At 33.8% G+C, this 24,443-nt stretch overlaps 1 protein-coding gene across 1 annotated transcript; it reads left to right on the plus strand.

Annotated features, from left to right (window-relative positions):
• The first annotated feature begins 1,129 nt into the window (after positions 1 to 1,129).
• LOC108985628 (laccase-14-like) lies at positions 1,130 to 5,580 on the plus strand. Its single transcript, XM_018957991.2, has 7 exons — positions 1,130 to 1,373; positions 1,620 to 1,771; positions 2,379 to 2,623; positions 2,798 to 2,923; positions 3,799 to 4,387; positions 4,501 to 4,853; positions 5,318 to 5,580. Exons 1-7 carry the CDS (start codon positions 1,278 to 1,280, stop codon positions 5,455 to 5,457), a joined length of 1,701 nt encoding a protein of 566 aa, XP_018813536.1. The 5' UTR covers positions 1,130 to 1,277; the 3' UTR covers positions 5,458 to 5,580.
• The last annotated feature ends 18,863 nt before the right edge of the window (positions 5,581 to 24,443 follow it).

Consider the following 24,443-nt stretch of genomic DNA (forward strand, 5'->3'; position numbering starts at 1 on the left):
CTAGGGATCAATCTTCTGGGGAATTAGCAGGCATTTTCTTAATTATATATGTAAAAACAGCAGCCATGCATTCTATATATATATATATATATATAGTCAACATGAGGCGTCTATCATGGCTGTTACATAATCTTCTTGATGTTTCCCAAAGCTGGGCAGGGCCCCCAGTACGTACCATCCGATTCAAGACTTACGATACCCATATATATCTCATGTTTTATTTTTTATCATGATCTTGTCCTTAACGACAATGCTCCAAGCAAAGAAAACTAACTCCATTGACTTCAATTAGGTCCTATTTGTCGACGCGGGATCGTTAGCTAAATGATCAAAATCATTAATTACACTTTACAGTACGACATGCATGCCAGACGAAGCTTCATTTTCTTAAAGTTTGTTGACTAAAAACAAAAAGATGATATATCATAGGCTGCTAATTGTTTCGAGGAAAGTACATGAAAGTAATTGATGATCTTAGAAATTTCTCCATCGGAAGTAGTGCATCGTTGCGTATACGTTTGCCTCTTTTGCGGTCCAATTAGCTAGAAGCTTGAAATATTCATGTCTTTAGTTTGTTATTATTTACGAAATAATTAATTAATAATGTTAGCGGTGCGGCCTCGTCCTGTCTGAATTTTACAATTTTTTTTTTTTTTGTCACCAACGTCCAAAGCTTAAAATAAAAGTAAAAAATCAAAATAATATTTATTATATTGGTTTGAAACTCAGTTAATTTGTAAGATTTCTGTCATATAATTTATACGAATTCTTACTCATTTACAGGAAATAATTAATGGAAGTTGCTACGTACTAGACTGCATATAATTCGAACGTCATCAGCATGCATGATACATTAAAATTATTACCTTACCCACTAAGGAATTACGTACTATTAATCCAATATAATATGGGATCGAGTAGTTAGGCTAGCTAGCTCGGCGAGTCCCATACGCAAGATGTCGCGGTCAATCCATTGGAAAATGACGAGGCGCGCAGGCACACATGCATGATCATGACTATATGGATCATATTGACGTTCTCAGTTCTCACGCGTATTATTTTGAAACATAACAAATATGTTTACATATTTTTTCTTTAAGTACGCATGATTGTGTTTGAAATTCTGGGTGTAATCGAGTGTGTCCTTGCTATAAAACCAACCTTTGTGCACGCAGCATATACTATAAATACTTGTTTAAGCATAGGAACAATATCACACAAGAAATATCATCATTCTACGTTGTCTAGGACATCACTTTGAGCTTGAAAATTGTAAAATGGGCTCGATCTTATGGTTTCTAGGGATTATATTCTTTCTCAACGGCATGCTTCGTTGCATGGCCAACACAAACGTCCACTACTATAACTTCGTCGTAAGTTTCCATTATTCTTATATATTGTGTGTGTGTGTGTGTGTGTGTGTGTGTGTAATTTCTGTTTTATCATGCATGGTCGAACTAGCAAGCATGTTGGATTTTTCCAGGGTTGAGGCTGGTGATCAGGATAGTGAAAAACATTGAGATAATTTCTGTCGAAATTATGTATCAATTCTTGCTGTGCCGCATTTATATACTTTGATATTGTTGCCCGTGTTGGGCGTTTGTGCATGATCATGACAGCTGAAGGAGACAAAGTTCACGCGGCTATGTAGCACGAAGAGCATGTTAACTGTGAACGGCAGTTTTCCTGGGCCAACCATTCGCGTTCACAAAGGGGATACTGTTTATGTTAATGTACAAAATCAAGGGGAATATGGCGTCACCATCCACTGGTAATCTCTCTCTTTCTCTGTCCCATTATCATAAACAATATTATTAACTGTTCGTGTTCTTTGTATTAAAGAGAAAGCTCCACTTAGACTAAAATTTGCAGCAACATGACGATCAATATGGCTGTTTGACAAAGCATATATATCACTTAAAAGAGTCCTGATTCCATATACATCCATACATACATATATATATACATATATATACACATACACACATATGTATTTATATATGTATATTAATGCATAACATAGAATAGAAATAATGTAGAACAAAGAAATCTCATAAACACATATTCAGCATCTCTCAGGTCAAACTAGCGTTATAGAGGAAATGATTAATACTGGATTTGGATACTAAGAATTGTTATTATCGAATGTCGTTATTGAATGACTTGATCTACTATATATATATATATATCCAAAGATCAATTAATTATGTTAAACTAGAAGACAAAGAACAAAGCATTAACAGCGTCGATCTCAAGAAAATTAATGACGTCTCGGGAATCTACAAATTTTCCTTCAGTAATGATGAAAACACAATATGCAACAGAGCTTAATTTCTGGAAGCTTAATTAATAACTAAAGAGGAGTCTGGTGATTACAGGCATGGGGTCAAGCAACCAAGGAATCCATGGTCAGATGGACCTGAGAACATCACGCAATGCCCCATTCCACCTAATACAAGCTTCACTCAACAGATCATATTTTCAGACGAGGAAGGAACTCTTTGGTGGCATGCTCATAGTGATTGGTCACGCGCTACTGTACATGGTGCCATCATTATTTCGCCAGCTCCTAATACCACTTACCCATTTCCAAAGCCTTATGCAGAAGAGACTATTGTTCTTGGTATATATCATGCCCTTTATTTATTTATTCATTTTTTGTTCCTTTATATCAAGTATCATGAGTTCAAGAATAAGAAACTTCCATATTCAAACAGATGCATTTAATCTTTTTCTTTTTCTTTTTTTTTTTAACGAAATCTTATAAATCTTTGTCTTTTACTGTTTTGATAATTAGGGGAATGGTATAAAGGAGATGTGATGGCCATAATTAACGATGCCCTTGCAACTGGTGGCGATCCAAACACTTCAAATGCTTTCACTATTAATGGCCAACCTGGAGATCTGTACGATTGTTCCAAAGGTATAAAAAGTAATTAAGATTGAATAGATATTAAAGTAAAGACTGAATAGGGTTCATATGTAGAGAGGCAAAAAGCGTGTGCTTATAAAAAATGCTTCATTGTGGAGATATGCATCATTTGAAAATTAGAAATATCACACAGTTGGAAAAAAAAAAAATTTTGAATCACGAAACCATTTGGAAAAGAGTAATATTATACACCACATTACAATCTTATTTTCATCTCATTATATAAGATATGTCATATTTATCACTATTAGATGATGAAGAATCATCTAATAAATGATTATTAAATGGTGATAAAGGTGTCACGTACATCATGTATAGTGAGATGAAAATGAGATAACGGTGTGGTGTATAGAATTTTCCTTTAGAAAAAATTGGAAAAGGTGTAATTGATTCCCTCTGACTTGGAAAGTTAAACCCTTTCAGAAAGGAAGTATTTTTTTGGGAGGAAAAATTCCAATATTTGGCAGCATTGATTGATGTCTAATAAATAGGTTAAGAGTCAATTGAAATGAAATAAATAATTAATAAAATATGAAATGTTTTGGTTATTGTATTTTTTAAAATAATTAAATTGACAAGTCATAAAATAAAGATAAGTACTAACAATTTTCTTGGAATGATTTTTGAAATTATTTTTAGAACTGTTTTAGGTAGATTTCTTCAAGGACTTTCATTTTGCATCCACTAAGATAGTAATTTATAGGCCAGAACCCAAGATCAACAGATTTTCACAGTGAAGTCCACTTCATATATTAAAAATCATTTTTTCCTAATATTTTTCAACAATTTTTTTCTCCTCTTCATAAAATCAATTAATCAGCTGGCCAATCATGATCATTGTCATTGCTTTATTATATATGTTGCAGAAAGTACGTACCGTCTACTGGTTAACTACGGAAAGACCTATCTTCTACGCATAATCAACGCCGTGATGAATGAAGAACAGTTCTTCGGAATCGCAAACCACAGCCTCACAGTTGTAGGGACGGATGGTGCATACATCAAACCCATAACAACAAATTACATAATGATAACTCCAGGACAAACCATGGACGTTTTGGTTACAGCCAACCAGGCTCTCAGTCACTATTACATTGTTACGACGCCTTTTGCCGACACCACTGCTCCCTTTGACAACACTACTGCCACGGCAATTCTCCAGTACACAGGCAAGTACATTGCCCCTTCATCTCCTAGCTTCCCAACACTTCCTAGTTACAATGACAAAGCAGCTGTAGAAAACTTTACAAAGCTCTTGAGGAGCTTAGCAAGCAAAGAGCACCCTGTCCAAGTGCCTAAAACAATCACGAAAAGTATCTTTATCACTGTTTCTGTAAATCAGCTGTACTGCCCTGATCAATCGTGTGCTGGACCGAATGGCAATCGGCTATCTGCAAGCTTGAATAATATAAGTTTTCAGACCCCAACAACCGATATCCTCCAAGCATATTACAGGTATCGATCTCCCCAACACTAGCTACTTCATTTTTAGAAGTGGTGATAAAAAGACATGATATCGTAAAACGATAAACGATTTTTACTTGGTGTCCATAACCTTTTACTTGCAGGAACCTGCCCAACGTTTATACCAACAATTTCCCAAAGCAGCCTCCGTATTATTTCAACTTCACGGGAGATGTAGGGAACAATACAATTTTTCCAAGCCTAGGGACGAAGGTCTTGACAATAGATTATAATGATGCTGTTGAGATAGTGTTTCAAGGGACTAATATTGGGGCAGCTGAGAATCATCCAATGCACCTGCATGGTTTTAGCTTCTATGTGGTCGGGATTGGTTCAGGGAATTTCAACAATAAGACATCACCAAAGTCTTATAATTTGGTTGATCCACCAGAAGTTAACACCATTGGAGTTCCTAAGAACGGATGGCTTGCAATCAGATTCATTGCTAATAATCCCGGTATATATATGTTCTCTCTTCAATGATCGGTTGCATATTTTTGCTCCAATATTATATATATATATATATATATATATATATATTATAAGAAAAATTATACTTGCAGTCGTGAATATGTAAGTGCCTTACAATATTCACTTTTAAAAAAATGAATAAATATGAGATCCACGTGAAAAAAAAAATTAATAATAGACCCCACTCTTTTTTAAAGTTATTGCACGGTGCTTACGCAATCCATTACTTTATGTAACATTAGTCACACACACATGTACACACAAACACACATATATATATATATATATATATAAATATATATATATATATATATTGTCCAAACTTGCTTATTTATAATTAGCACATCAATTCAAGTAATCGAGCTCAAGATTATTTCAGATTTATTATGCACAGATTGACAAGAAAGAGAGTAGTGCTGGCCGCTAATCATGTGGATGGTGTTTTTTCAGGAGTGTGGTTTATGCACTGTCATTTGGAAAGGCATGCTAGCTGGGGTATGAATACTGTGCTTATAGTGAAGAATGGGGGCACCAACGCAACAAGCATCCGCCCACCTCCTAAATATATGCCTCCTTGTTCCAAGTCCTAGTTTTGGGAAATTGACATCTTCAATTTCACGTACGTGTCATGTATTGCTATCAAATTAAAATATCAATAATAATACTGGTATTTAATATTTAATATTTCCCTGACGACTTGTCTTTTCATTGTAGATTGATTTGCATTAATGATCCACATATGCACTACAACAAATTTGAGATTTTAGGACGAAATTATTTAGGGACGAAATTTTTTTCGTCCCTAAAAGTCATTTCTTGGGATGAAATTTAAATTTCGTCCCAAAAAATTGATGACTTTAGAAAATCGTTCGAACGTCAAAATAACCGTTCGAACAGTATTTTCTGTGACGAATTAAATCGTCTCAAAAATTTTTTACCGTTCGAACATAAAAAAATACGTTCGAACAGTAAAATTTGGCGGATAATTACTTTATTATGGCGGGAAAAGTTCAAAAACGTTCGAACAATAATTTGTTGTGTTCGAAAGGAAAATATTTGGTGGCAAATCTTGGCGGAAAGTTTTTAAACCGTTCGAACGGAATATATTTAGTTAGAACATATTCAGGCACCACATTTATACATTCGAAAGTATAATATTAATCTCGGTACGAAACTCAAAATATAAAAAATATCTATCATATATACAAATTCATTAATTAATTTTATGTAATTAATTTTAAAATATTTTAATGATTTCTTTTACGTTAAATAAGATTTTTAGTTAAATAAATATTATCAACCACATATATATTAATCAACCAAATAAAGCAAATTATCAAAATTCCATATATATTGTTCATAATTACAACAAAAGAAAATATAAATAAAAGATAAAAACTATTGTGATGCGAGGTCTCTACACATATCCTCGACTGCAGCTAATTGTGTCTCTACCTGTGTCAGTCGAGTACTAACTGTGACCTGAGTTGCATTATTGGCATTAATCGCTGTACGTAACTCATTAACCTCTGTACGTAACCCAGAGACGGTAGCCATAATCTCTGTATGCAACTCAGACATGGCAGTATGCACTGCATCAATCACTGCTGATGTGTGTACGCCGATCTCTGCACGCAATATGTCAGCCATCTCCTCGCGAATATATGTGCGTGATGTCTCAGTCTGTGTAGATGTCTCACCAGCCGATACTCCAGTATCTCCCGGCTGCGCATCTCTCTGAATCTCAGCCCTGTCAGGAACAGCCCCACGAAAACGAAATCTAGAGTGTCCCGTGCTCCGTGATAGGGTGGTGCTGTTGATCGGTGCCATCGGAAATCGGGAACGCTCGGCAGGTTCGGACACAACCCCGGCATGTAGCAAAAATTGAGTGATGAGGATCCCAAATGGCAGTATATCTGTCGTAATGAACCGTGCCTCTGATCGGATCCTCTCAAATATATAACCAACGAGGTCGATCGGGATGCCACGAGCGACCCGTATCATAAATCTCGCTCGATCCATGCCGACCTCGGTCTTGTGCTGCCGTGGGTCAATATTGTTGGCAATGATCAAATTCATAATCTTGAAGAAAGAAGATAAATCTGCCTGCCTAATACTCTTGGAGCCATCGTACACTGGAGCATCTGGACCAACAATCAAATCTCTGACCTCGTGATCAGCAAGTGTATCGATCTCATCTGTGTGATCTGGTCCCTCGTCCTCAGACATAGCTGCATCACCTGAAGGACCAGACTCTCTAGGCGGCAGGTTTGGATAGGCATCAAGAAGCCTAGGAATACCCAGATATGCAGCGAGTCCGTCCGCTGAAAATATAACAGGAGCTCCTCGGACACAGATCCTATATGCCCCTCCATCGTCTGGGCTAGCAGCACCGAGCTCTTTATAGAACTCAGTAACGATCTCAATGAAGGAAACGAGCACCATTCCTTCTTCTCGCTGATCTAAGATTTGTGTCCAACCACGATCATTGAATACTGATGGGAGGGAATGACCCTCCCATATAAGAGCGACAAAATCAGACAATTTTACCTGTCGCTCAAGTAAAACGGTCCTCTCTCAAACTGTTTGGATGGAAGGTTCTCCTGATCTACCACGTTTACGGCCCCGATAAGACATTATTATGATCCTGAAATTTTAAAAATAAAATATACATTCAAGATTAGTGATAAAATCTAATTACGACTAAAAGATTTACAAAATTATATACTAATAGCAATTTAATAAATTAAACGATGAAAACAATTTAATAAGCTAATAAAATGTTAATGGATTGAATTTAATAATTAGCGTTCGAATGTCTAAATATATGGTCGAACGGACAATTACTAACGTTCGAACGTGTCGATCAAGTTCGAACGTACATGTTTACCCGTTCGAACGGAATGGTTAATACCGTTCGAACGGAAAACATATCTAACTCGGCCATGGCTGAGTCAACTCAGCGGCCATGAAAATACTCAAAAATTAATCGATTCCATGGTTTTTTCGACTAAAAACAAAGTACTCTTCATTTCTAAACATCCTACAATAGATTTATTATGTTCTATGGTAATTTTTGATGAAAAAATGTAATTTTTAAAAAAAAAACAAATAAAACCATAAAATTATAAAATAAACGGTAAAATGAGTTTGAAAATACATACTTTTACTTGGGAGGAAAAGTGTTTGACGTATGTACTGATCACGACGGCAGACGGCGGTGAATGTAGTGCGTTCAAACGTTTTCTCGCTTTTTCAAACGGTGGGGACGGCGGCGTGAGAGAAATCGCTGCCCGCGATAACTTATACTTGCATAACCGTTCGAACGTTAATATTTAAAGTTCGAACGTTAATATAAAACCGTTCGACCGTTACTATATTACGTTCGAACGGAAGTTTTGTAAGTTTATTAAAAATTATATTAAATGTATACTATATTTATATTCCTATAAATTATTATAATATATATACTATTATAGTAGATTATATATACTGTAATATATATGTAATATTATAATATATATTATAATATATATTATGATAGTAGAATACTTTAAATGAAAACATAATAACTTATATGTATTTTTTTATAGTATATATAATAGTAATATATTATAATACTTTACAATCAAAGTGTTATATATGAGATTGTAATATATATATATATAGTACCATATGGTAGCATATAGTACTATATGGTATGAGTTTATACTTAACTAATATATGTCATATTATATATTCCATTATAATTTACCTACTAAAGTTATATATGATATTATACAACATATATATATATATAGAGTATAGCTTACTAATATACTATTATCTTATAAATTTCTCTATACTTTATTATGTGACCTTAGTATATTTGAGGCTATATATATGTGAGTATATATTACTAATACATATGATCTTAATAATACATATGATAGTATAGGTCACTATATATATGATAATATATATTACTATATATACTATATATTTAGTATAGATTACTATACATATGATAGTATATATAACTAATACATATGATCTTATAGTACTTTTCATTTAATGATGAAAAAAATTATATTTAAACATAAAGGATATGTGTTCGAACGGTACTCGTAAACCGTTCGAACACATATGTTTCGTTTGAACGTATAAAAAAACATTCGAACGGATTATTGCAATGGCGGGAAAACATCCCGCCAATTAAAGACAGCTGGATTACCGTTCGAACGTAATTTGTTATAGTTCGAACGGATTATTGCAGTGGTGGGAAAATATCCCGCCAATTAAACTATAGTATCATCTAATATGTCTATATATATTAATGTTGTTCTTTTATTCAAAGGTATAATGAAAAAAAAATACAAATAAACATTTACAACACCGTTTGAACAGTTAAAAATAAAAGTTCGAACGGTTAATTTTCGAGCAAGAATAAATCAATAACGTTCGAACATACTATTTTTACGTTCGAACGTGAAAATTAGGAGGGAATTTTCTCCCGCTTAATATTTTCACGTTCGAACGGTTAGTAAATAACCGTTCGAACATGAAATGTTCTGCAAAAACACGACAGAACCTCACAATATTGTTTCTCTCCTCCCGCTCGCCTCAATCACCCGAAGTTTACCCCCTTCGCGAAACCAAGAGGTATTCTTTCTCAAACTAGCCTCTAAGCTCAAAAACATTTTCATCTCACTTAATTATTCTCGAATTACTACTTGTAGGAGAGTTTTTTTGCACGGCATATCACTATTTCCTTCCATTTTCATCTTCAAAAATTCAGATATTCCGTTTAAAATAGAAATGTATGGTTTGAACTTAATATTTTGCAATGTTAGAAAGTTATATGCTTTGAGATTGTTGTTTGTGTTTGTTAGAGTTTGTAATTAATGGAGTTTTCGGCGTTGTTGAAGACGACTGGAATCTGGAATGAATACGTTCGAACGGGTTAGGATTATCGTTCGAACGGATTCATTTTGTTCGAACATAGGTTCTCATCGTTCGAACGGGTAATGACATGACATCAATAACGTATACAGAATATAAATAGTTTGGGATTATTATAAAATTTAAATACTTAATTATAAATTAATAAAATTAATATTCAAATTAAAATACTACTAAATTTTTAAATTAAAAAATAAATAGTTAAGATTTAATAATATTTAAATACTTAATTATAAATTAATAAAATTTATATTCAAATTAAAATACTACTAAATCTTTAAATTAAAATATAAATAGTTAAGATTTAATAATACTTAAATACTTAATTATAAATTAATAAAATTTATATTCAAATTAAAATACTACTAAATCTTTAAATTAAAATATAAATAGTTAAGATTTAATAATACTTAAATTCTTAAAGATAAATTAATAAAATTAATATTCAAATTAAAATACTACTAAATCTTTAAATTAAAATAGAAATAGTTAAGATTTAATAATACTTAAATACTTAAAGATAAATTAATAAAATTAATATTCAAATTAAAATACTACTAAATCTTTAAATTAAAATACTTAATTATAAACATGTAAAACTAATATTTAAATTAAAATCTGGAATAAATATTGTTTGTTCATCAAAATAAATCTTAGACCCGTTCGAGAGTTATCAATCCGGATGAATGCTTGATTGATAACTCTTGAATTGTCCAGAGTGGACAGTTTGGGATTGTAAGATCATTCTTGCAAAGTATAGAACTATATCTGTTGTCGTCCAACATTATGATTTTGGTAGATTCATCCATTGTTCTCTGGATATGCAGTTTCGGTGATGGTGCAACGACGTGTTAATCGTCAGTGCACACAACGAAACGAGCATATTTGGAGAACTATGGGGAGATGCTGCCGAAATTTTGTTAGACGTGACAGATAATAGATCATAGGTTGGCGACTATGATCTTACAATCCCGAACGGGATAGGACCAACTACCCGGTGAAAGGTGGCATACTCATTAATTGGTACATGATACATGGTTGTTTGCTGATGCATTACAATATTGTTTGTAATGAATATAGTCGGCATGGATAAGAGTTGGATGAGAGTTACCGATCGATTGGGTCAGAATTACAATGTATATGCTGAAAGTGTTAAGAAATTCTTGGAGTTTGCATTGGGTACATGTGATAGTGATAGGCGTATCAGATGCCCATGCAGAGAATGCAGGAATTTGCATTCTCATAAGATAGACTTGATGAGAGAGCATCTGTTTGTCAAAGGTATTGATAAGGATTATATTGATTGTGTCTTACACGGCGAACCATATCCAACTTCATTTGAGGCTCCACATGAAGAAGAAGAGATCAATGAAGATGTACAATCAGAGATTGTTGGAGATGATTACGATGAGGATATGGAGGAAATGTTAGGTGACATCGGTGCGGGAATATTTATGGATGAAGGTGACACGGACACATTAAGCTCAAATGATGGGGGCCATAACACTTTTGCACGCTTGTGGAAGGATTCACAGCGTGAGCTATATTCAGGATGCAGAAGACATAGTAAGTTGTCGTTTACCGTAAGATTGCTTCACATAAAATCAATGTGTCGATTATCTATTAAGGCAGTCAATATGTTACTTGAGCTGTTCAAAGAGGCACTGCCGACAGACAATACTTTACCTCGTAACTTCTATGAAGTAAAAAAGTTGAAACGAGAACTCGGATTTTATTATAACGTAATACATGCATGTAAGAATGACTGCATATTATTTTGGCAAGAGAATGAGCAGTTGAACGAGTGTCCTATATGCCACGAGTCAAGATGGACATCGGACAAGGCAAATGTTCCGCAAAAGGTTGTCCGCCACTTTCCATTGATACCTAGATTACAACGATTATTTATGTCACGTGCAACGGCTGTAGATATGACATGGCACTCATCAGATAGAGTAAGGAACGAGAATATTTTGTCACATCCTGCTGACTCCCAGGTGTGGAAGGAATTTGATCAGGAACAACCATGGTTTGCTGAAGAACCGCGTAACGTAAGACTTGGGTTGGCAACAGATGGATTTAATCCTTTTGGGAACATGAGTACTAGTCATAGTACTTGGCCAGTTGTACTTATGCCGTATAATTTACCACATTGGAAGTGTATGAAAGATCCATATTTCATGATGAGTTTGCTCATCCAAGGTCCGAGGTCACCGGGAAATGATATAGACATACACTTACAGCCATTGATTGCAGAATTGAAAGATTTGTGGGAGAATGTGGTTGTCACATTTGATTCGTCAACAGGCAAGTCGTTCAAGATGCATGCTGCGGTGTTGTGGACAATAAATGATTTTCCAGCTTATGGGAATTTGTCAGATTGGAGTACTAAGGGGAAAATGGCATGTCCAACTTGTAACAAATATACCAAATCTGAATGGCTTACGTACGGGAGGAAATTATGTTTCATGGGTCATCATCGATTTTTACCTGGTGACCATAGATGGCGTGGAAATTCTAGAATGTTTGATGGAACTGTTGAATGGGGCCAACCTCTACCATATTTGTCTGGCAAAGATGTACTTGCATAATTTATAGATGTTGGTTGTAATGAATTTGCTAAAAAACAACGAAAGAGAAAACGAGCTACGAATGAGTTGAATTAGACAAAGAATAGTATATTTTTCGAACTCCCGTACTGGTCGAAGTTAAAATTGTGACATAGCCTTGATGTTATGCATATTGAAAAAAATATTTGCGAATCCGTATTGAGAACATTGATGTCAATTGAAGGAAAAACAAAGGATACAATAAACTCAATGAAGGATTTGAAGCGGTTGGGAATAAGACGGGAAATGCAGTTGCAAGAAAATGGTTCGTCTGTCTACATGCCGATTGGGTGGTATACATTGTCAATGAATGAAAGGGTTACATTTTGTAAGTGGCTAATGAAGATCAAATTACCGGACGGTTATGCCTCGAATCTAACAAGGTGTGTGAGAATAAATGATTGGAAAATAACTGGATTAAAAAGTCATGATTGTCATGTTTTCTTACAGCGTATCTTGCATATTGGTATCCGTGGGTACTTAACAGAGATGTGCGCGTGGCTTTGACTGAGTTTGGTGCAGTTTTTAAAGACTTATGTGCTAGGACGTTGAATGTAGAAGCTTTGGATCGAATGGAACGAGAAATTGTCATAATCTTGTGTAAGCTAGAAAGTATTTATCCACCGTCATTCTTCGATGTCATGGTTCACCTAGCCGTTCATTTACCACGTGAGGCTCAACTTGCAGGACCAGTTCAATATAGATGGATGTATCCCATTGAACGATTTCTTGGAAAGTTGAAACGTACAGTAGGTAACAAGGCCCGTCCAGAAGGATCAATTGCAGAAGCATATATTGACGATGAGTGGCATACCTTCTGTTCCAAATATTTCCACGGAGTTGACACTCGGTTTGATCGGCCAGAAAGAAACTTTGACGTTGACCGAGCAAGACAACGGAATATATATTCTGTGTTTTCCCAACAAGTTCGTCCAATTGGTGCAGTGCGTGGTTATGACTTGTGTGGAAGAGAGTTCGAGAAAGCTCAGTGGTACATGCTGAACAATTGCCCTGAGATAGAGAACTACTTGAAGTAAGTTATAACTTTTTCTTAATTTAAATTGCCTCATTACTTTTAAAAAAATACAAAATATAAAATATTTGTGGTAATCATCAATTTCAGCGATCATATTAACGTGCTCAAGGAACTAGGAGTAAATGATATAAACCAGAAACATGAAGAGGAGTTCCCGAGATGGTTTGAAGAACGGGGTAATGAAATTACATATGCGTTACTCAATAACAAATGAAAAAATATTAATTTCAACTTTGATATAGTATATGCTTTACTCAATATGTAGGTTGTACAATTGCATACGAATAATCCAAATGATATATCTGATGAACTGTATGCATTGGCGCGTGGCCCATCGAGACGCGCTGCTCGATATTCTGCATGTATTTCTCGGAGAAGTAGGTATCACACACTGGATCGAGATTGTTATAGGAAAACCCAAAATAGTGGTGTCCTAGTCGAAGGAAGTCATGATGGAGAAAATATTGATTTCTATGGGGTTATTGTCGATATAATTGGAATGAAATATTTGGGAGAGCTTGCGGTGTATCTGTTTAAGTGTGATTGGTGGGATTTAAGCAATCCTCGTACTGGAGTCCGTGATGATGAATATTTTTTAGTGTTAATACATCAAAAAAATGGTATGAAGATGATCCTTTTATTTTGGCTTCTCAAGCATCTCAAGCATTCTACTTAGATGACCCGAAGTTAGGAAATCAATGGCGAGTAGTTCAAAAATATTCTCCAAGAAATATATATGATGTTATCCCTCAGGCGGAAGGACAAGATGAAGAAGAAGATGACTCTTCTACTCAAGAATCATACCAAGAGAGTCAACCAGCCTTAAATTTGTTTGTGGATTTGAGCCAGTATGAGATGATTCCATTAAATAGAGAAGATATTGAGGCTGAAATTGTTGATGTGACAGTTGAGGAAAATGTTGAATCATCTGAAGTATCTACAGATGATGAGAGCGAATTGTCAAATGAAACTGATACAGATTCTGATTGACCAATTAAGTGTTAACATTACACTTGATGACAAATATTTTACTTATTGAATGTATCAGTAGTTTGAAATTATGCCGCCAAAAAGGAAGGAAGTTCGCAACCCATCTCCACCTGTTCCTAACTCTCCTTCAGACTCACCATTAGAGATTGATTCTACAGAATAAGGTAAAAATCTAATACTCATAAAAGTTATTAATTAAGGTCCTGTAATAGAAATATAAATGTTATTGATTACAATGTTATATTTTATAGAATTTACAGTACAATCTCGTCAAGGTCGAGGCACCACTAGAGGGGTGACGTTGGAAAAATATCGGAAGGTGGGTAAGATCAAGGTTAACATTCCTGACGAACATACTGGGGGCGAAGGACAACCAGCAGCTTGGCTTGCATCACATGTGGGTGCTCTTACACGAACTTACGCACCTTTGGCAACGACTTCATAGAAGAAAGTCCCCCAAGATGTTAAAGAGCTTATCAAGAAGCGTTGTTTGGTAATATTTAAAATATTGATTTAGTAGAATAAATTTCTATACTTTACTTAAATTTAGAATATTATAAATGATAATGTGTTTGTGACTATTTTTTTAAGGATGATTTCGAATTAAATTTTGGCCGGAGAGAGGAGCGTAAGACTGTGGAAGAGCTTATGGGTAATGCATTCCGCAAATATAAGGCGAGGTGTCATGAGCATTATAATAAGTTTGAGAAGAAGGAAGATGCACGCCAACATCCTTTCCAGGATGTCCGACCTTCTGAGTGGGAAAAATTTTGTGACATGTTTGAGGATCCATCATATCAGGTATAATGAAATTTAATTATTTTACTTGTCATATCTGTCATTTCGCTTCATAATATTTTCAATTTCTTTGCAGGAGCGAAATTCTATAAACAAAACAAATAGATCAAAATTGAAGATTAATCATCATGCAGGCTCAAGATCTTTCCATCGTCATTCTTAGAAATTGGTATTACTATTTTTTTTATTAGATATAGTTAATTATTTGGACTCATCATAATGACTTTATATCTTTAACACATTTATTGTAGCAAGATTCAGATACTAATTATGATCTGACAAAATTATATGCTGCATCGCACACTGATCGTAATGGAGAGTGGACTCATCCTGATGCCCGTGAAAATTATGTAAATTTTATAACCTATTTTAATTAAATATATTAGAATATTTATGACGATATTAATTCTTTATCTTATATATGGCTAGGATAAAATGGTTGCCCTACGTGCTGAATCTGCGTCAGATCAAAATTCCTCAACAAGTGATATTGAGATTTTTACACAAGTCCTGGGTCAACGTTCAGGATATTTGAGGGGTTTGGGTCATTGTGTAAAGCCTGGTCCCTCTTCCTCTTCTTCTGGGAATGCATCTATGATTTCTATAGCGTTAGAGAATGCGAATTCTAGAATCGAAGAATTGACTGCAAGACAGCATGAGTTAGAGGCTCAATTGGCAAAACAAGCAGATATGGAGATGCGCCTCAAACAACATGAAGAACAACAACAAGAGTTCAGAAGACAGATGCAACTCCAAATGCAGCAGCTTATGCAACAGTACAGGCCTCCAAGCAACTGATGGATTTTGGGATTATCTATTTATGTACGAACAATACCTGTCTCGATTGTTATTTATTTAGTTTGCGCTTATTTTAACACTTTTGTGAGTGTTAAACAGTTTCTAATGTATTGTGGCAAATAGTATGAATGTCTATTTGGTTTTCTATTATTGATTTAAATTAAAGAGATATCGTTCGAACGAACGTAAAACGTTCAAACTCTATGTAACGACAACAGCGTTCGAACGTAGACGTAATGTTCGAACGAAATTTATGTTCGTAGTGTTCGAACGATCACACAACGTTCGAACGTAAATAATTTCAGTCGTGTTCGAACATATCCTATACCGTTCGAACCCATATAGCGTTCGACCTGACCATTTAACGTTCGAACACAAAGACAATTCATAACGTTCGAACGAATTCATGTGTGTTCGAACATATTTCGAAATCGTTCAAATACGTTACTACTGTTCGAACTTAAAATTTTTTCCGTTCGAACTATTTTCTGGGACGAATTTAAACCGTGACGAAAAAATTTTTTCATTCGAACATGTTCGAACGGTTTCCTTCAATTTCGTCCCAAAAGAAATTTTTTGGGACGAAATGGTGATTTTCGTCCCAAAATATCTTTTGGCACAGTGATATTGGAACGACTTTGGGATGAATTTTTTTCGTCTCAAAAATTTTTACGGGACGAAATTGGGGTCTTTTGGGACGAAAATTTTCGTCCCAAAAGACCCTTTCTGTTGTAGTGGCGAAAGCTTAAGCCATATATGTGTTTATATTTAAATCAGGATTTTTTTTTTGACCGTAAAAACAGCACCAAACAATTACTAGCAACTCGGAGCTTGTTTAAAAACAATAAACTCTAGCAGATCAAATGAAGCATCAATGGATATTCCAAGTCATGAATAATCAACTTTGCCAAATAAATAAACCAGCAATATATCAAAGCAAGAAAATTAAAAAAAAAATCAATCGATCAAGCAACATGATCGCATGACGTACAATAAAATGAACCAAACCAGGCTACCGCTCATGGAGTCCCAATAATATTCTTTCCGCCAACCACATTTTAAAATTATGAGCTAGAGAATCGATGCAAAGCATAAATTCTTTCATGCACTTGTATAGATCAAGATAATGTCAAGGTAGCTAGCTAGATGTGTACAAGCTTATGTGATTGAGCATTATGGCATCGAGCATCTCTCTCACTCCAAACGCGGAAAATGGTAGCTCTAGAAATATATTGGGTACAAAGGGGTGCTATCGCAGAGGTGGAGGTGGAACTTCCAGCTTGCTCTTATTTTTCCTGTTGATCACTGCCGCTTTTTGAGTCAGTTTTGTGGCCAGAAGGGTTTGTTCCATCAAACCTATCGAGTTTGACAAATTCTTGATTCATTATCTTGAAAGTCATCATATCAAATTCTGATCTCATTGCGATTATTACCTTAAAATTTTTGAAGAAAATTGTGCAGATACAGTAATATGAAAAAATAAATGCGACTTTGAGGCGTGTAGAACACTATCTTTAAGGTGATAATTGCCCCCACTCGAAAGAATTTTCTACGGGTTACAAGCAATTTACCTCCAAGATACAACAAAGTCACCAACTGCAGATAGAAAATCTGAAGTTTTTCCTTTAGAGTTTTTCTACAAAATTGTATAAGTAACTCAAAAAATGGAAGAATAGAATGAATAAATTCATGGATCTCATCCTCTATTTACAGGTAATGAAGTGAAACTATGTGAAAAATCAAAACTCTTAACTTGTGACTTTTCAAGTGGTAGTTATAGTTTAAAGGTCATGTTGTTTCATTTATTTTGAAGCAAAATTTCCTGGTTAAGTGGTTGAACACATCCTTTCCTCAAATGAGGACATTGGTTCGAAACACTCCTATTCAACATTTTAGTTGAATTTATTTTGAAGCATTGCAACCATTCAAGTGGGACTTCACACAGACCAATTCAGCCCATGCGTGGTGCGACCTTTTCGGTCCAAGCCAAACATTGTGTCTATTCAGCCCATGCATGCTATCTCTTCAGGCTTGGCCCACATGCGCTCCCGTTGGGCTACTCCATAGCCTTGTTAAAATTAGAGCATCAAAATGTAGCCATGGTAGTTTGAACTCATTACCAATGAACCAATGCATCTGACATCTCTTTGAAATAGTAGTTCACGAAAATAAATAATAACTCACATTAAATAATTTGACATATTTAATATCACAACATATAATAAATTTAACATGTACAATATTACAAAATCTAGCAAAGACTAGTTGTTGGCCGCGATGAGTTGTATTGATTGTCGTCGATCGTTTCTTGCTTTGTATTCATTTCGATGCAGGATGGTCGGTCTCTGTACATACTGGGGTATCCTCACGTGAAGCTGTATTTTTGGGTTTTGTTTTATTTTATGTTATTTTATCTGATGCGATGTATCAAAAGAGAGAAGAAAACAAAAGGTCCCGCGTTTGTAAAAAAAATAAACGTTGTTTAGCGCGCGACGTCGACAGTCTGCGACTACACAACAACCATACATGAGTACCGTCTTCCAGATCTTATCTTTTGAGAGATTTTGATTCGTTCAGCAGTATTCAAAATGAAATGAGACTGAAGAAGACATCAATGCGTGATTCAAAATGCCCTAATTTGGACATTTTCGCCTGTGGTCATAATTAATTAACCACAACTACTTACGTACGCTGCAGGCCAGGATATTATTCATGCACATATTTAGATAAGATTTACATGAAAACGCTGCAGGCCACGTTGAAAACGCATTTAATTAATTCTTTAGATATGGGATCGTCATATCATAATTATATATAGATGATCTTAGCCAACGTCTCCTCATGATGATGAGAACTCATGATCATCAGGGAAAAAAGTGATCTAGCTAAATGCATGCATGGCATTGGTGATTGAATTTCAAATAATTAATATAAATGCGGATTTGATATCTTTGGAAGAAATGGTAGAGATTTGGTTCCATAATTACTTAAAAACTCCAGATAGTCTCATCATCCACACAAGTGTCAGTATAATCTGTTGCAACGTTTCTCAGCATCTACAGACAAAGAAAAGAATAATTTAATACAATGGGAAAACGTATAGAAATGGAAACACGTGTATATTTGATCGTTTAGAGTACCCTACCATTTCAATAATTTTAGCCGAATAATGGACCTTGTCGATCTCAATTATTGCTGCTCAAGCCCACATGCTGCATGCAGCAGCTGGGAAGCTAATTGGAAATAAGCAGTGATAGTACGTGGCAGCGGTGTAACCAGAAATTTTTTTAAAGAGATATTAACTTTTATATAAATATATATATATATATATATATTTATATTTTGAAAGTTTTATATTGTGTGCATGATACGTTTACGGAAAATAAAAAGAGATAAATTTTAATCTTTATTTTATGAAAAATCATAAAAATATAATTATATATATATAAAATTAGATCTCGATAATTTGATACATATACATAGAAATAAAATTTTAAAAGTACAATTTAATATTTGTTTCCAATTTCTGACAACACTATTTCGTAGAATAATATTCATCCATTATTATTTTTAAAATAAATATTTAGAATTTGTTTTCTTTATAAAAACTATAAGTGAACTTTTAGAATACAAGTTTTCATTCTAGTATATATGTAAGCTAGCTAGTTTATCAAGTTTTTATGTAAAATTTAGATATTTTCCATGTCATATTAAGCATATAAAGCTACAATATTTGAGACCATAAATAAATTTTTTTCTTGCTCAATGAAGTCTAGAGAATAAGAACTCTCAGCTATTTTTCATATAAATTATCAATCTTAAATTATTTTTCTTATATTTTCACTTTAGATTCCATATTAATAATCCTAATACTCTATAACAAAAAAAAATGGCATCTATATTAATAAGTTTATTATTTCTTTTAAACTTAGTTTTAATTTAATTTTGGTGGGGTCACGTCCTTAAAAATAGATAATATATAGAAATTATACCAAATTTTGGACTGAGGGTGATTTTATGAAAAATATGCATGTTTTGTTATAAAAAGAAAAACTTAAAACAACCTCAATCATTTTATCTGCATTGCATAAAATTTCGTTTAAGAAGAGAAAATATTTTCTGTCATGATTGGTATAGACATGAACTAATTTTGGCATTCTGTTTCTGAACTACATAAAAATGAGCGAATATGAAAATTTGTGCATAACTATATGACTATGATCTTATTCTGTTGTGTTCTGAATATATTATGTATTCCGATATGATATGATGTGACTTCTGAAAACTTCTAGCATGACATTCTGTTTTTGTTTATGTTTCATTCTGACCTTACCACGGGTGTTAAACTATGACCTCTGTTCGGATTGGTACTAACTTTTCAGTTTTCGGTGCACCCACTTTGGAAGCAAAATGATTTTTTGTGTAGTCTTTCTTGTGTGCACACTCAGAGCTCAGAGAATAATGAGGGGAGAATTCACATTCTGTTTCTACTCGTTGGTCGTGAGACTTTGCACAACCCTACCATGGGGGTTAAACATGGAATTCTATTTCTGATGTAATGTTTTAGTTATGTATGCCAAAAGTCTTTTGAATAATAATATTTATGAACTGTCGCTCTGATATTTTTTATAACATGTTTTGATTTTGTATTTTGAAACTAAAAATATTTTGTTCTATATTTTGAGCTCTATAAATGCTCATATTTACATGCTAGTATATGTTTTCTACTTACTGAACTATTGATAACTCACCTTTTATCTCTACAATATTTTTCGGATAAATTTGATGGTTCAACTGGAAATTAGGAGTATGAGTATTAGCAAGATTTGATGATCGTAGAGGAATAAGTGTCAAAACTTATAATTAATTATTAGAGAGCCTTATTTAGTGGATTTATTATTTTATGTTATTTCGGATATTTTGAATCATGGACATTTATGAGTTTTTATGGAGATTTTAATGTATTATATTGAGGTATTTTTTTGGTGTTCCTGTGGAAGAACATTTATATTTGTATTGAACAAATAAATTAATATTTTATAGAATCTTTTGATTATATATAATTGTGCGATGGAAGATAATTTTAAGTAACAAGAACTAACTCCTTGGAACTACAAGATCGAGATATTACAATTTTGGAGAGCATGATATGGGGATTATAAATTATTATTTTTTAGGGAAATTTGCAATTGAAGAAAAAGAAAGAAGAAAGATTACTTTATTAATGGAAATTCACAGGCACACCTGCTGTATCATATATATATATATATATATAAAATAGTATATGGTATATTCATCATTATTAGATAATAAAGAAGTATGCAATAAATGATCATTTAATGGTGATAAATACGTCACATACTATTTAAGTGGAATGAAAGTGAGATAATAGGATGATGTATAAAATTTTATATATATATATATTATAAAATGACTATTTATGTATAGAATTTTCTATATATATAGTTATCACATTATCTATTGCATAATTTTTTATCATCGAATATTGATAAATATATCACATATTATATAGTATAATCAAAATAAGATGAGAGTAAAGGATCTAACATTACTTTTATATATATATATATATATATATAATATATATATAACTCTTCACGTGTTTACAAATAAGAAGAATCTTACCGACCCATCGTGTTTACATAAGACAGCAAATTTGCATGCAATTCTAAATACTTTGAATGAAATTGATCATAACTAGCTGACAACGTTACTTTATCTCTCGGGAACTGGTATTGTTTCGATCAGACTTAGGGTGAGTTTGGTTAAACTCATCTCAACTCATCTTAATTCATCTCAACTCATCATTATAATTTTTTTAAATTCTAATACAAAATATAATAAACAATTTAACTTTTTCAAATCTTAAAATAATAATAATATTAAAAAATAATATTCTAATAATATTTTATTATCTCAACTCAACTCACTTCAACATCTAAACACAACCTTAATTAGACCCTACTTGCTGCCTCATATTTTGGACTTTCTCGATCTTGCTGCTGCATGTTTGAAATCGATTTTTGCTTGGGAGCCGAAGCAGCGTTATCATGCAGGCTGGAAATGAATTAATAATTAATATTCTGTTACAATATAATAATAATAAAAAACCAATTTTGCAAAACCGAAACGATTGGCTGACATGATATTAAGCAGCATGATCAAATGATAATGATGATCAGCCATGCCTGGAACCACTGAACGATTGTCTGTGAAAGAAAAAAACTGTTTGTGAAATGCATGCGTGGTTTCGCATTTCTTTATTTTTTGAATGGAGCATACTCATCTCATTAAGAAATCGAAGTTACAAGTGTGACTTATCGATAAAAGAAATTCTAATACACAGAAAATCCAGTAATAAGCCAACTAACTCAACAGATCTGTAGCTTCCTCACACACAAATACATTTACGGTAGACATTGTCTTAACTTCTAACCAAACTTTCTCGAACCCGAGAAAGCGCTCTGTAAAAACAGAACTTAAAGGTCCTCTCTATCCTCCCAGGGGAGAAGAGTACGGGACACTACTATGGACATCAAATCCAAAGCCTATTCCTATTTTATTATAACTAAAACTAACAAACTACTGTAAAAAAACTACAATAACAACTACAAGACCACAAGCTTTGATGAGACCTTAGACGACACGCCCACCGCAAGCATCGTCATTTCGAGCTTTGGTGGAGCGAGCACCCAGCGTACATACAGATCACAACAGCCCGGCCGTATAACCACCGGCCGTAGCATCGCCCCACACTCTCGAAAGCCTTGCCCCGGATTACGTCCGATCTAAGGGTCCAAACCTCACTCGGGTCAACAAAAGCAACACCAACATAAGAAAACAAGACAAGCTACAAAAAACTGAAACGGACAACAACATAGAAACGAAGCAAAAGATAGTACAAAAAAACAAAACGGATGAACAGTACACATGTGGTTTCGTCTTTCTAGCTTCACGGCCGGGGCTGGATTCCGTGTACCATTCCATTCCTTTAGGGATACGATATTTAGGCAGCGCAGCTCTACGTCTATGGGGTACTTAGCTAGCCAGGTGAGGATTTAATTATTAAGAGAGATCTTAATTTTAAAATAATAAAATATATTTGATACGAAAGGGAAATTTTATTATTAATTTTGAAAAATATCTAATCTATTTTTTATATTAATTTATTTTTTCTAAGTTTCTTATATATATATATAATACAATATATATATAATTTATATGTATAAAGTGAGTAAAAATATAAGAAAGAAAAAATAAATTTTGAAATCTCATTCTTCTAATAATTTCAACAATTTTACGTGTAGGCTTGCCATATGTTGCAATTAAAAGAAATAGGCCGGTTCGTCCAGATAATTTTAAATTTAGAATAGAAATAATATAATATCAATTTAACATTTTCCTTAAATTAAATACAATAGGAAAAAACCTATTAATGAAGACCAAAAACTAATCTAATGACAGAAAGGGCCACTTAAAAAATCAGGGACAATACACATGACTCCTTATAAATTTTTTATAAGAAACTGGCCGGCCATCTTATAAACTTATACGAGCAAAGTTCTCAAAACTTAGAAAGAAAGATTTGCAGCTAAAGCATCCATTGAAATTTTTTGTTGGATTTGTAGAGCCTAGTTTATTCTTGTGGCTTGAGAAATGCTAAATAGAAAGTCTACTCGACATTTGCATGATAGGTCGCTCAAGCGAAATTCTGTCACAGAGTTCGCTCGACATGTTGCTCGAGTAAACATCAGACAAAGAGTTCACTTAACACCTCACTCGAGCGAATAACGTCATAATTGAATAATTAGGACTCTCGTCATCTAACCCTAGCTATATATATGATTATTATGATCAATACTAGTATGGCCGTTCTAAGCATTATAATTTCGCTCCAAAGTGTATTGTGACATTCCTCAAGATAATAAAATTCTCTGCAGCTCCATGAATGCAGCCATGTTGTTGAACCACGTTAATTCTTGTGTCGTGTGATTGATTTCTTGTTTTGTTTTACTTTTTACCATCCTTTTTCACAACAAGTTTTTCTTCAAGCCTTGTGGAAATTGATATCAGCTTCCAAATTTAGCAATAAGTAACAAAATAATGCTGCAAGTTTATATATTTTAATATATCAATATATATATATATATATGGAATCGTACAAGGCTGAGGGCAATTTTGTTAGCTAGCCTGTATATATATACCGGAGCGTTGCATGCTGATAATTGTCATGTGCATGGTTTCCCGTCGACGTTGTCATTTTCTTGCTGCATAATATATAGCTAGGGGACCCCCTAGACGTTGTTGTCAAATATATATAAATATATATTGCATGGTTCTAGTGAATTCTTATATGTGTAAAAGGAAATGCATGGTTTTTCAC

This window comes from Juglans regia, chromosome 6 (genome assembly GCF_001411555.2).
Source record: "Juglans regia cultivar Chandler chromosome 6, Walnut 2.0, whole genome shotgun sequence".
Classification (NCBI taxonomy): Eukaryota; Viridiplantae; Streptophyta; class Magnoliopsida; order Fagales; family Juglandaceae; genus Juglans; species Juglans regia.

Coding starts and splice junctions, on each gene's coding strand:
- LOC108985628 (XM_018957991.2), top strand. CDS start 1,278: ATGGGCTCGATCTTATGGTTTCTAGGGATTATATTCTTTCTCAACGGC. Junction 1,374..1,619: donor TCCACTACTATAACTTCGTC/GTAAGTTTCCAT, acceptor TGATCATGACAG/CTGAAGGAGACAAAGTTCAC. Junction 4,388..4,500: donor ATCCTCCAAGCATATTACAG/GTATCGATCTCC, acceptor TTTTACTTGCAG/GAACCTGCCCAACGTTTATA.